At 37.5% G+C, this 14,740-nt stretch overlaps 1 protein-coding gene and 1 non-coding gene across 51 annotated transcripts in view; both read right to left on the bottom strand.

The window, feature by feature from the left end:
- Positions 1–14,740, bottom strand: part of R3HDM1 (R3H domain containing 1) — a 183,054-nt gene that overhangs the window by 30,155 nt on the left and 138,159 nt on the right. For all 50 annotated transcript variants that reach the window (XM_021075247.2, XM_021075246.2, XM_021075241.2 and 47 more), the window contains one exon: positions 1,518–1,672. In XM_021075247.2, the coding sequence (XP_020930906.1) occupies positions 1,518–1,672 (155 nt within the window). The remainder of the gene's footprint in view (positions 1–1,517; positions 1,673–14,740) is intronic.
- Positions 12,451–12,532, bottom strand: MIR128-1 (microRNA mir-128-1). The gene has a single exon (NR_038503.1). It is a non-coding gene; the product is annotated as a microRNA mir-128-1 (primary transcript).

Here is a 14,740-nt window from a genome sequence, read left to right on the forward strand (position 1 = left end):
TTTTTTTTTTTTTTTTTGGCCAAGCCCATGACACGTGGAAGTTCCCGAGCTAAGGATTAAACCTGTGCCATAGCAGTAACCAGAGCCACAGCAGTGATAATGCTGGATTCTTAACCTGCTGAGCCACCAGAGAACTCCCTTTGCTCTGTTTTTAAAAAGTACATTAACAAGGATGTAATTTATTTTCAACTTATATTTCAAAGCAGATTGTGTTTACACAGTGCTGAGCATCTAACAGATGCCTGACATACTAGATCAGTATGACCAGGATTCCTTGAGAAGGGAGAGCTCCTGGCCTGGCAGGGATTCTCACTAATGTCTAGCTACAGAGAAGTAGGGAATAGGCAGCCTAATGTGCCCAGCCTTAAGCAAGAAGGATAAGGAGTAACAAGCATGAAGGATGTGAAAGAAAAGAAAGATGTAAAATCTAGTTTCATGATGTAAGTGCTTTTTTCCTTAGTTGCTTTCTATTTATCAAGGGGCTTTGAAAGAGATATAGTCTTAGTGCTCAAAAGTCCTTGACAATTCCACATTTTAATTACAATTTTCTGGGATCACACAAAATATGCTACTTCCTTTGCTCACATTCTTCCCCACCCTCAGAATGTCTTCTTAACTAATTTAGACCCATAATTTCTTTTTAAGAGTTAAAGGTCTGTATCTTTCTAGAAGACTTCTGTGTGAAATCCCTAATCTGTTCATGGCTATGTTTCATGAGTCCTTCAGTTATTGGTCTGTATACTATCACCAATTTGCTGATTGGTGTTTAGATGAAATACATGTACATTCATTGTCCCAAATAGATTGTTTTCATCTTGTTGCGATAAATGGAAACAGTCTTTGGATTTCTTAACATCAGACTCAGTTACGGGAAATAATGAGTGAATAAAACAAATCCACTTGCACTTTATTCCAGAAAGGTAAAGGAAGGTAAAACAAATTTCTGAAAATGTGCCACAGTATACTGAAAAAATCTGAGTTAAGAAATAGGTATTTCCACTTTAAAACTATAAATTAAAATCTGTGACATTTTCAACACGTGACATACTATTCCTTTTTGGGATTGACCTGGGGAAAAAAGTCAGTTCCAGTACGGGAAATTGTTTTCTTCTGTATTCTATAAATACTGAATTATAATCTATACTCTATTTCATGTACCCACCTCCACCCCTATGGCCCTCTATTTCACTCTCTCCTCAAGAGACTTTCTAAGGAGCTGAAGAACAGATTAAGACATTTGTCCATATATTATGTAGTTGGAAACAAACAATGCCAGAAAAAGTTACTTCTTAGTATTAATGTGGTTCAGATGTTTTTTCCTAAAAATTAATGAGGTAAATGAATAATACAATAAAATGAGAACACAACAAAGCTTCAATGACCAATAAAACTCTTAAGACTATGAAGTTATTTATCACCTAAGTGTTTTCCCCATACTAAAAGGAGAAGAATGTAGCTATACACTTAATTTATTCAAAAATCACCTCTATCCAATGTGGGTGAGACTGACCACATACCTGATATGATGGCACTGAAGGATAGGGGATGACCACTCCTTGAATCTGATTTCCAATGCTACTGGGCTGGCCGCCTACTAGGCTCTGACTCTGGGGTTGCTGAACTCCAACTAGTCCTTGGTAGTTCTGCTGCTGGTTGGGCATGACTTGATAACCTGTAACGGCACAGTGAGTTAAATCCTGCTTTTAGTTTATTTCACTAGCAGTATGTTTCTTTTTTTTAAGCAAGTACACTGCATTCTAAAATGACAGAATTGTGTTTAAACAGCAAATCTCAAAAACCCTCTATTATGAAAGCTATTCTCTCAAAGGTTTACTATGCAGGTAACCCAAGTAAGCTAAATTGCCCACACCCCAAAAATAACACATTCAAATAAAATTTGTGTACAAAGATTTCCTGTGCAGTTGAGGAAATTTATAGGCCCAAAGAGTTGGTTCATACAGACATTTACTATTCAGTGTGTATTACAATCTGTTATGACAAATAGTTTCTGTGGACCAGGACTAGCTACATGAATTTGTGGGGCCCAGAACAAAAGCAAAATGCAGGGTCTCTTGTTAAAAAATTAGTACTGTGAGTTGGTAGTGGCAGAACTGGTCCTTTGGAGACCAAAAATAATGGGGGGTGGAGGTGGATGGGCGGGGAAGGACACCATGACTTTTATAAAATGGCTGTATGTTTGAAAAATCACACTAAGATACAAATCAGTATGTTATAGCACAAGAAAATAGAGTTATTTAGCAATTTTTAAGATTATTTACTTACTATATTATTAAGATCACTTAACATAGAAACCAGTCCTTAAGAGAGATTAAGCAATCTGCTTGAAGCTCACAAATCAAACTCTTAAGGGACAGTTCTTCCTAAACTGAAGGTACTGTTGGTTATTTAAGTGGTAAGTTGAGTATAAATATACTTTTATTGAGTGAATTTATTAGTTATTTAATGAAGAATTCAAATGATATGGTTTAAGAGTAGTGAGTGTGAACTATATGTGTCTCCTGATTCTAGAAGGATTCTTTCAGGTAAACCAATTTGCTCAAGACATATAAATTTCTGCAAACTAAAACAAAACCCTTTTTTTAAGTAAAAAAAGGTAAAAATAAATTAAGTAACTTCAGCTTTGGGGTATCTAAACTGTTCCTACATACATAAACTATGGCACTGCCTATACAAATTTCCACAACTAAAGGCCAGTGAGATGAATTCTCTGATAACACCGTAAATCTATTTTGCTATCTTATAAATATTAGTTTTCATTTCCATCTTTATTAATCCCTAAAGCAACAGGAATGGCAAAGATCCCATATCAGGTATTGATTGTAGACAAGAGTGTCACTGTAGTTGCCTGGAAGCCTCAATGACTCAATAAATGAATAAATTCTAGCATCAACCTTCTCTACGGAAATGAATACAAAATATATAACAGCAACATATTAAAGACAAAGTAAAAATCAGGTAAAAATCTAGTTATAGTGAATCTTTAATAGTGAAGGGTTTTATAAAATGATTCTACTTATACAGCAAAGGTGTTTATTGTCATGTTTCAAATAACTTCTTACCAATCTAGATTTACAAAGAAATGTATATTATAGTCCTTATATGTAATATAGTCATTGACAATATGCTATTTCCTAAACATTTCTCCCTTTGAAATTCCTATAATACTCAAATTTGTAGACAGATAAAGAAACTTATTGCTCCTTAGTCTAATAATTAACATCCAACACTATTTTTAGTTTTCAAATGGCAGGTATTTCAAATTCATACTCTATACCATCTCTGAGCACCCACATATCCACACATAAATCTACTGTAGCGTCAGAATTTGGGCTCAAATTTACAGACTGGGAAAGTAACTTCTTATAATGGACTTGATAGAATTACAGTCAACTAAAATTAAAAGAAAAATTCAGACACCTAGCAGAACTTACTCTAACATAATCTGACTTAAATACCTTGAGTTAAATAGTCACATCCCTCTAAGAAACTTCAAATACTTTCCACATTATTTTTGTATTTTATTAAAAAAAATTCAAAGTTACAGCCTACCTCGAAAGAAAACTTTGGGGAAAAAGGCCAATTTACGTGTAAATGTGGTTCTAAGATTTCCTTTATTTATCTAAATTTGCCAGTATTTGGAGAGCCACCTTGTTTGCCTTCTGACTGCAGCTGTTTCTTTTTGAAAAAAATAATTGACACAGAAAGGTTTCCAATAAATAGCTACAGATTCCATGACATAGTGGCTAATACTGGGACACTGGGAGGCTACATCATGAAATTTGCACCAATAAATTTCAAAAGAGAACTTCTAAGAGGTTCCAGACTTTAAATATAGTGAAAATAGAAAAATAACTAATATTACTACTTCATTCATAAGTAGCATAAATAGGAATTCCTGCCAAGAATCTGACTGCAGCAGCTCGGGTCGATGTGGAGGTGTTGGGGTTCAATCCTTGGCCCACTGCAGTGGGTTAAAGGATCTGGTGTTGCTGTAGCTGCAGTGTAGGTCATAGCTGTGGCTAGGATTCAGTCCCTGGCCTGGGAACTTCCATATGCCACAGGTGCAGACATTAAAAAAAAAAAAAAAAAAAGTAGCATAAACAAACTGAGGACATGTTTTGAAATAACAGTGGAGCTATTAAAAATAAGGATGTCAGAGTTTAGAATAAAACATCTTCCCTGAGAAGCTCTCTTGTTAACCTTTTGTTCATTGCCTTATTTCTTCTCTCTTAAAACCAGACAGGTATTAAAAAAAAGGGGGGGGGGGGAAGAATGATGTGCCTTTTAAGAGCAGGGTTGGAAATTTTTTTTTTTGGTCTTCTTAGGGCATTTAGAAGTTCCCAGGCTAGGGGTCAAATCTGAGCTGGAGCTGCCTACCTACACCATAGCCACAGCCAAAGCCACAGCCACAAGGGACCCAAGTTGTGCCTGTAACCTACATCACAGCTCACAGCAATGCTGTATCCTTAACCTACGGAGCAAAGCCAGGGATCAAACCTGCATCTTCATGGATACTAGTTGGGTTTGTTACCACTGAGCCACAACGGGAACTCCAGGAAATTTTTTTGGCTATGCCCATGGCATGTGGAAGTTCCTTGGCCAGGGACTGAACCTGAGCCACAGTAGTGAACCAAGATGCTGCAATGACAACATGGTATCCTTAACCTGTAGGGTTGGAAACATTTTTATTTGTCTTTTTATAGCGCCACACCCTCAGCATATGGAAGCCCCAGGCTAGGGATCTAATCAGAGCTGCAGCCACTGGCCTATGCCACAGCCACAGCAACATGGTATCCAAGCTGCGTCTGTGACCTCCACCACAGCTCACGGCAACATGGGATCCTCAACCCAGTGAGAGAGGCCAGGGATTGAACCCATGTCCTCATGGACACTACTTGGGTTTGTTAGCTGCTGAGCCATGAGAATAACTCCTGGGTTAGAACCTTTTAACACTCCACCCAACCTGTTAGGAAAGAAACCCAAAAATATTCATATCAGCTATCATACAAATGAGCAAAAAAAAAAAGGGCACTCAGTAATGATAATTACTAGGAGTTCCCATTGTGGCGCAGTGGAAACGAACTGACTAGGAACCATGAGGTTGTGAGTTTGATCCCTGGCCTCGCTCAGTGGGTTAAGGATCTGGCGTTGCCATGGGCTGTGGTGTTGGTTGTAGAGGTGGCTCGGATCCCACATTATTGTGGCATAGGCCGGCAACGGTAGCTCCAAGTTGATCCCTAGCTTGGGAACCTCTGTATGCTGTGGGTTTGGCCCTAAAAAACAAAACAAAAATTACTAAATAAACAATGGGAAAAAAACACATTCTTAACAGAATGGAATCAAAATAATATATGCTTCTACACAAAATCAGGACCTTAACATGTGATGACAAGCTGAGAATGAATGGTCAGTTTCCCACTGTCCATGTTTAGTGAATGGTTTTGGTTAGCAAAAACTCTAATTAAGGTAACATGTTTATAATAAGGTTAAATATACTTGCCTTTTCTTTTCTTTTCTTTTTTTTTTTTTGGTCTTTTTGTCTTTTCTAGGGCTGCACGTGCAGCATATGGAAGTTTCCAGGCTAGGGGTCTATTTGGAGCTGTAGCCACCGGCATAATGCCACAGCCATAGCAACTCAGGATCTGAGCCACGTCTGTGGACCTACACCGCAGCTCATAGCAACACCAGATCCTTAACCCACTAAGAGAGGCCAGGGATTGAACCCACAGCTTCGTGGTTCCTAGTCGGATTTGTTAACCACTGAGCCATGACGGGAACTCCTGCCTTTTCAATAAAATGAAACAATCCCATGAATATAAATCACCTCAATCTGGAATTCATGGATCAGTCATTAAAACTCTCCTTAAAAAAATTTGCACAGCAGCTGAACCACAGATTTCATGTAATTAGTGTTCACTTCATAAGAGCAGGACTGTTTTACGTCTAATATGTAAAGGGTGAAATGAAGGTTTTATTTGAACATTTCTGGAGAAAAAAAGGGTATTAAAAATATATTTGCCCCCCTACAAAATAACCTTTGAAAAAAGCTTGATTATAAAATAGGTTTTCACCTAAGAAAATCTGAAACAAAAAAAGGGAAAAGCCAATTTCCACATTACCATTTTTGTAAAACGATCACGTATAGGTGATTATATATATGCTATAATATATACAATTAGTTGCATATATGGCTGCCTTATTTTTTCTACATACATACCCACTTATATTATTTATGAACTGGGACCACATGACACATACTGTTTCAAACCTTTTTCTATGCAATGTTTCTACAGCTAATTAACAGGGATTTTACAAAGCTATGGGAAGGAAATATTTAAGTAAATTTTCTCTTTGTCTTCTTGCCATTTCTTGGGCTGCTCCCGTGGCATATGGAGGTTCCCAGGCTAGGGGTTGAATCAGAGCTATAGCCACGGGCCTATGCCAGAGCCACGTCTGCAACCTACACCACAGCTCACGGCAACGCCTGGATCCTTAACCGACTAAGCAAGGCCAGGGATTGAACCTGCAACCTCATGGTTCCTAGTCAGATTCGTTAACCACTGAGTCACAAAGGGAACTCCCCCCCCCCCTTTTTTAAAGTAAATTTTCTTGGAGCATATTTAGACCTCAAGTTAACAATCTAAAGATGAGGAAAAACTCAACTGATCTAAACTTGGAACTTTTAGGAAGAAGGTATATGTAGAGAAACTAACAAAAAGACTAAATATCAAAGAAAAAGTTAAGTCTGTTTCTGATGTCCACTTTGGAATTCAGTCCAAACACAAATTTAGCCCAAATCTCGAGGCATTTTCACTTAGAATACCACATAATTAACACTTCTCTGATGGTTCAACAAGGCAATATTAGTAGCTAAGATGTGCATGATATTTATTAGTTTTTTGGCACTTCTAAGCACTTTCATATATTAACCCGTTAAGTGCTCACAATCTTATGAACTTATTATCCACATTTTTTCAGATGAAGAAACAAAAGCACAGAGAGGTTTATACTTTGTCCAAGGTTACCAGCTGTCAAGTGCTGGAGCTGGGATCTGCACATAGCAGTCTGATTCTAAACTTTACTTTTCTCAGGTTCAAATACCAAAGTAGAAAGAGTACTAAGGTAATCCTATTCAAATAAGCAGAACACTAAACAGCTGACCTCCTTCCTTTTTCTGAGAATTTTGGCTGATGAAGACTTTTTACTGTGGTTTAACATACTAAGTCTTGAGAGAAATTTATGTGTAGGAAAACAATTACTGTAAATAGTCAATCAACCAGGAAAGTTTTTTTTTTTTCTTTTGAAGATTGAGTATTAAATGTTGTTACTCAAAACAGGAATGAGAGTGAAAGGCTGGTTAGCAGTCAGTCCAGATTGTAGCTATAGGCACTTCAGGGCTGAAAGCAAGACCATGCCTTTATTCACCTAGCCCACAAGGTCCTCTCCATGGGAGGCTCTCTCCTTCACTTGCTCTGCCTGATACTCTCAAGATGCATGGTTTGTGACCTTGGGATTTCAAGGTTATTCTTTACAGCCTTACTGTAATTTGATTTCACAAGTATATGAAACAGCTGGGAATGGGAAGAGGTGGCTCAAACAGTGACATATTTCAGACTCCACATCCTCTGGTCTGTATCTCTCAGCCTGAGCATTTCCATGTCAATCTCCAATGTTCCTCCAATAGCTTTGCTATTTCGCCTCAAGGGCTGCCTTTGCTCAAAATGTATACTCTACTGCCATATTCAAGATAAGTATTAGAAGATTTCTCTGGTAGAATTTTCATAAATTTGGCTCTCTTCTCCACAAAGTTGAGTTGCTTTGCCAAGAATGAAGAGGTTACCCAGTGGAGCAATGCCAGCTTTAACCTGGACATCATGTGTGTAAGAGGGCATGTTCCATTAAATGGGTGAAGTCTTGAAGTTCTTGTGAGGTAATGGCTCTTTTCTATAAACTGAATAAGGTTTACATTCATTTTTACATTCAAGGCAGGAAAATCCACTAGGTTTGAACCACAGCAATCAGGAAGCTGTCAGGGCTTGAGGAATCTTTCTAAGGCTGTCACAATTTGTTTTAAAATTTTATTTTTATTTATTTATTTTTTGTTGTTTTAGGGCTGTATCCACAGCATATGGAGGTTCCTAGGCTAAGGGTCAAATTAGAGCTGCAGCTGCCGGCCTACACCACAGCCATAGCAATGCCAGCTCTGAGCCACATCTGCGACCTACACCACAGCTCAGCCAAGACCAGATCCTTAACCCACTGTGTGAAGCCAGGGATCGAACCCGTGTCCTCATGGAAGCTAGTCAGGTTTGTTTCTGCTGAGCCATGATAGGAACTCCTGTCACATTTAAAAAAAAAAAAAAAAAAAAAAAAAAAAAAAAATTTTTTTTTTTAGGGCCTTATCTGCAGCAAATTCAGTTCCCAGGCTAGGGGTCAAACTGGAGCTGCAGCTGCAGGCTACACTACAGGTGCAGCAATGGGGGATCCAAGCCACCTCTATGTCCTACGTGGCAGCTTGCAGCAATGCCTGATCCCTAACCCACTGAGAGAGGCCAGGGATTGAACCCGCATCCTCATGGATAGTAGTCAAGTTGTTAACTCACTGAACCACAACAGGAACTCCAAAAAGCATCATTTAAAATCTGATACACTGTGTAACTGGTACCCAGGAAGGAAATTCTACTGGCATTAGGACAGGTAGTCAAACTGTTTTTCCATAGGTCATGATAAGGTGTTTGATCATTCATTCAAATAATCATAAGAAACAAACAATAATAGCCCAGTAACTTATTAAAAAGTAAGTAATTCTGGAGTATACTCTCTGAAGAACATGATATTAAATGCTACAAAAAGATTACTAGACTTTTTTGACCATAGGAACTCTGTTGGTTAAAGTTATTATAATCGTATAACTAGAAATATTCAGTTGAAAAGCACTAAAAAAGGTAAGAAATGTAAAACATCATCCTACCAATCCAATTAAACAAGAACCTTACTAATGTTTATGCAAGAGAAAAATAATAATTAGCAGTATAAAATAAAAGACTATTTAACTACAGATGCTGCCTCACTTTACACACACTTGCAATTTACATCCTGCTTTTTTTTTTCAGGGCGGGAGGGGGTGGTGCAGGGAGGGCACCACACCTGTGGCATATGAAAGTTCCCACGCTAGGGGTCTAATCAGAGCTGCAGCTGCTGGATGAAGCCACAGCCACAGCAATGTGGAATCTGAGCTGCATCTGCGACCTACACCACAGCTCACGGCACCCCAGATCCTTAATCCATGGAGTGAGGCCTGGGATCAAACCTGCATCCTCATGGATAGTAACTGGGTTCATTACCGCTAAGCACAATGGGAACTCCATAGAATTTACATTTTAAAGAAGTTTCCAAGTTGCTTTAAACCAGTGTTTAAACATTCAGGCTGCAGAGTATCAACTGTTACAAAGTAGCACTTATTATAGAAGTGGCACAGTGATTCAGGTTCTTTATCTAATTATGCAGACGAAGGAAGGGGAGAGACATAGTTCTGACAGTATCAAAAGTATTGTTTGAAGACTGCCAAGTATGAGAAAAAAAATCCAGTGATCTGGAAAAGAGGGAGAAGGTTGAATATTAGGAAGGGTAAAATAGATTCCTAGAGAATTAAAATTACCACTGTGTTTAAAAAAATGCTAGAAGAGGAGTTCTCGTCATGGCTCAGTGGTTAATGAATCTGACTAGGAACCATGAGGTTGTGGGTTCAATCCCTGGCCTCGATCAGTGGGTTAAGGATCTGACGTTGCCGTGAGCTGTGGTGCAGGTTGCAGATGTGGCTCGGATCTGGTGTTGCTTTGGCTGTGGCATAGGCCGGTGGCTACAGCTCCAATTAGACCCCTAGCCTGGGAACCTCCATATGCCGCGGGAGCGGCCCTAGAAAAGGCAAAAAGACAAAAAGACAAAAAAAAAAAAAAAAAAAAGATATAAGAGTATTTCTGTTCCTCAATGCATCCCAACTTGGCTATTACCTACATTACACTTCAATAAACTTTGTTCCATTATATCAGAATTAAAAAAAAATCCACCTTGAGATATATCTGGATTTAACCTGATATAAGAAGAAAACAGTATCTTTTACAGAAATTTGTGTATTGAGAAAGCTTCTATTTTGTAAAGCAAGCATTGCCTATGTAAGTGAAACCAAACAACAGAATAAACATCCAGATCTCAACGTAGGTGTTATTTAACACTGACATTCTCTTATGTTAAGGGGTTGCAGTGTTGCATTATTATCCCATTTCTTCCAGCACTTTCAAGAGGAAACCACAATCAATTCTGCAAGCTGAGAGAAGTAGGACAATATAAATTGATGGCTCAGGCACTTCCCTCGAGGGCTCCAAAGAATATTCTATTTTTAACTCTCTTTCCCTTTAACAGAGAAGAGAGCAAGGAGGAAATACAATGCTCAGCAGAAAAGTATTGCTTTAACAGGCTAGTTTTATTTTATATAGGTGATCTGAACTAGCGTTTGTGTTAAAGGAAAGCATTCTTAATAATACAGATGAGACACAATCAGAAAGATAATAGGAAAGGGACTGAAGAACTGCTTACTCAGAATAGCAATCAATCTAAAGGTTATTTCATTTAACTGTAATGTTAATTTTTTTCAAAACTGCATGTGTATAGCATAAGCCTTGTCAGGGTAGTTTTTTTTTTTTTTTGTTCTGTTTTTCATTTTTTTTTTTTTTTTTTGCTTTTTAGGGCCACACCCACAGCACGTGGAGGCTAGGGGTTTCCAGGGTAGGGGTCTAATTGGAGTTACAGCTGCTGGCCACAGCCACAACCACAGCAACGCCAGATCCGAGCCAGACTGTGATCTACACCACAGCTCATGGCAATGCCAGAACCTCAATCCACTGAGCGAGGCCAGGGATTGAACTCACAACCTCATGGTTCCTAGGTGGATTCATTTCTACTGCGCCATGACAGGAACTCCAGATTTTTTTTTTTTTTTTTTGAATGAGCCATTTTGCCAACTCTAAGTTTAATTGTAACTAGATCAACAAGATAGTTTATAAGAATTGCTTCCAGATCATCAAAGTTTGTAATCTAGTTTGTCTTATGTCTGTGATACTATTTTAGTGAGCAGCCAAGTTCAACTAAGAATAGCCTGTGAAGTGACTTTAGAAGAACAGACATCTGCCAGTACACCTTCACTATTTTTTCTCCTCTATAACCCTCTGCTGTCCTACTTCTGTGTCTGAAATAAACATAAACACAAAGACCTAATAAAAACAGCCACACAGAAATTATAGCTCACAGGTATTTAAATGACAGTCCTATGCATGAGTGTATAAAACTCAAGGAAATCTATGGGTACTTACCGATACATTTGGCTCCAGATTTCAGTGGCGGCAGGTTAATGGAGAAGGGAAAAGGGAAATAGGTGGATTTGTAGGTAATATACACTGTTTGAGTCTGTGGTGGTCTTATAATACTAAAAAACGTTTATAGAATCAATGAAAAAACAAGGATAGTCAGGGCCACCACCTAGTAATATGAATACAACATTGCTATTACTCAAGTCAAAAGCGGTCAGTAAAGAAACTGACTTTGTACTTAGAGTCTGGATTTGACATAACTAAATCCCTTATCAATACCACCTCTCCTCTGCTTATCCAACAGGGTCCTTTCTTCCTTACTCGCCTTTTACATCCTGGTTACTTTTAAATGTGTGCCCTGCAATGCTGCCAGTATTCTGCACACCTTACAGACTGTTTAACCTAAAATGTTTCTCCTGTGATTGTGGTTCATCAGGAGCCTACCACAGTCTACTGCTAATAAAGCTTAATCTGTTTGGAACCTCATGGTTCTGATTATTTGGAAAGCTAAGACTGAAGGTATAATGCATTGATAATCTTTAAAATAACAGCTGGTTGCACAACTAAAATGATATTTAGTTTTACTGAGTCATTTTGCTTCCCACATACATATAATATTCCAGTTGGAAAAGAAATTAAATTATATCCCTGGTTGGAGCTCAAATAGTCTCAAATGTTTTTAAGGTGTCTTAGCCCCACTTAACAGCATGCAAAATATTTCTAAAAAGTTATTTAGCAATAGTGAAAGAGATGTATCTGACTTTTGCTAATGAGTTTGGCATGCTTAAGACATTAAACTTTTAAGAAAAGCTCCAAACCAAACTGAATCTGCTGTTCAAATCTGCTTTGGAAAAAGAAATTAAAGCAACAGATTTCATGAATTTTTAAAAGATAAATTATATTAAGCCAAGGTTGTCATTTAAATTCAAATGCTTATTTCTGAGTATGATGCATGATTAATAGGCATTACAATTAATGGAAAATATAAGCAAATGTTAATATTTTAATACAGCATTAAAAAAAAAAAAAAAAAAAGGCAGTGGAAACCTGAGTAAAAAGAAGCCAGGAAGCAGCTGAAAAAGAGACCGGTTCACTGTGAGAAATGTAAACCTCTCAGACAGTGCTACGGCCCCGAATCCAACAGCTCAGGAACAAGGCCAATTATTGCAAAAGATTAAACACATATGGTGAAGCTGCAAACTTTTCAAAAGTCGTAAGAATGAAAGCAGCTAAAAGAAAACAGCCAAGGCCTTATAAACCTAAAATCTCTGCTATAATTACTACCTGTGGGAAAGGTTTCTTTATCGTATACCAAGCTCCTTACATGTAGTGTACTTTAGAGTATTCAGGCTGTAAATTTTATGAAAAAGGGTTAAGATAATAAATCCTTATTAATTGCAAAATTATCATAACTGGCAAGTAACCAGATCTTTTAAAATCACTGCTTATATGGCTCCAGTTATTGACAGTAAGTCACTAAGTTACTACAAACCAGTTCTCCAATATTCCACCTTCCTAAACTAGAAGTGACTCACATAAGAGACACAGGAAATTTTAGAGCACACAGAGGCTTCAACAGACAACACAGTAAACTCCTTTACTTTGCAAGTGAGTAAACTGAAACTCAGAGGCTTTAGGTGATACACCTAATACCAGTTAAATACTAATAAGGCCTGTCAGGATTTGACTCCTATTTTGTTTTCTTTCATGTTATATAACACATCATCTGAAAAATCTTATGTAGCCAGAATTTCTTCTGCTTCCATTGACAGGAGCTGATTCAACCTTGTTTTAATTAGCCAGGTAGTTTTCACATTCAAAACAAAAGATGTGTACATTCATTCTCAGCAGGAATGATAGTACTGATCTCAGTTCAGTTCCCATAACATAAGGGTTTATTGTCTAGGAGATCAATAACTACTGCAGTCCTCTGGCTCATACATGGATGAAAGACCAGAGGCATTTTATGCTTGAGAGGTTTCCCCAACCTCCTTCCTGCTCTCCAAAGGGAAGATAACAGAAAACCCTATATTTCTATTGCTCATACCCTACCTGGTCTAGGATCGGGTTTGTTAATTTAGGGAAAAATTTCTTTAAATTCATATAAAAACATTTAAAAATTATTGATTTGTGCCTCGGTGAAAAAAAATGTTCCAAATCTATCAGGGTTTTCATTCTTTGGTTGAATAGTTTCACCCTGTTAAGTAATGAAAGAAAACAATATGCTTCTTGACTAAATGTTACTTGACACGAAAAAAATGTAAGGGATATACCAAATTATTTCTAATTTTAATCAGATGGGGATGGTGGAATGCAGAGAAATGTTAAAGCGAAGAATTAAAAACAAGAAACTGAGAAAGGATGATGTTTACATACAAAAAGGTAAATTACTGAGAAACAAATGGCTATAAATCTATAAAGAAAATCAGAAACAAAAAGCTGCCTTGTCCATTTCCCAGTGCATATCATTTTTCTATAAGGAGACACACAAACATAAATGCACATTTTTCTGTAAGCTTTGGACATAAAAAAAATAACCATTAGCTAACAACAAAAAAGTCCTTGGATTATATGATCATCCAACTCCTACTAATTCTATAAAAAGGTTCAATATAATTACCAACACAATAGTTGGTACTAGCACTACTGAACTTTTCTTTAAAGGGAAATTTTCTCTTGTATGTATTAGCGTAACAACATTTCTTTCCCTCTCAGAAGGGTGCTTTGAGAATTTACCTCTTACTCTTCAAACTGAATGACAAAATGAAACTTATGTTTGAGTTGAGAGGCTACTACATAAAATAAACGGAGGAACCAACTCTAGTTATGAGTGTTATATTATGACTGACTCTTACAAGTCAAATACAATGTCGAAAGCCTTTCAGACACACGCACTTTTCTGTGCCTGTACTGTCCAGATGCACTCTAACTTACTGTTTCCTTCTTTCTCACCATAACTAGCAATAGGAAAAACCCCATTAAAAAACATCACTGATGATAAACACATGCCATCTGTCATGCAGATATTTCGGCCCTCAATTAGGAGTGGCATTTTCAGTTGTTTTTCCATTAAGTGGGGGTATTTTTGCAGAAAGGTAGTTATATGAGCACACTGACCTGATCTGTGATTAAAAGTTTTAATTTTGGCGGCAGTGTGCCAATGGAGAGGAATAAAAATTCTGCCATGAAAAATAATCAAGAATCTCACACAAATACAGAACAAAGGTTCTTTGTTTGCCTCATTAATAGGGTGTACTAATAAGTTAGTCACATTCAAGGTATTTGTATGGGGAGAGTTAAGGTAAATTTCTCTTTTGATCACCATAACATTTGCTGTAATCTGAACTGTATTTTTG

This window comes from Sus scrofa, chromosome 15 (genome assembly GCF_054392235.1).
Source record: "Sus scrofa isolate SSC_HxYL_T2T_F1_AM1 chromosome 15, Sscrofa_HxYL_maternal_Yorkshire_Landrace_v2.0, whole genome shotgun sequence".
In the NCBI taxonomy this organism is placed as follows: Eukaryota; Metazoa; Chordata; class Mammalia; order Artiodactyla; family Suidae; genus Sus; species Sus scrofa.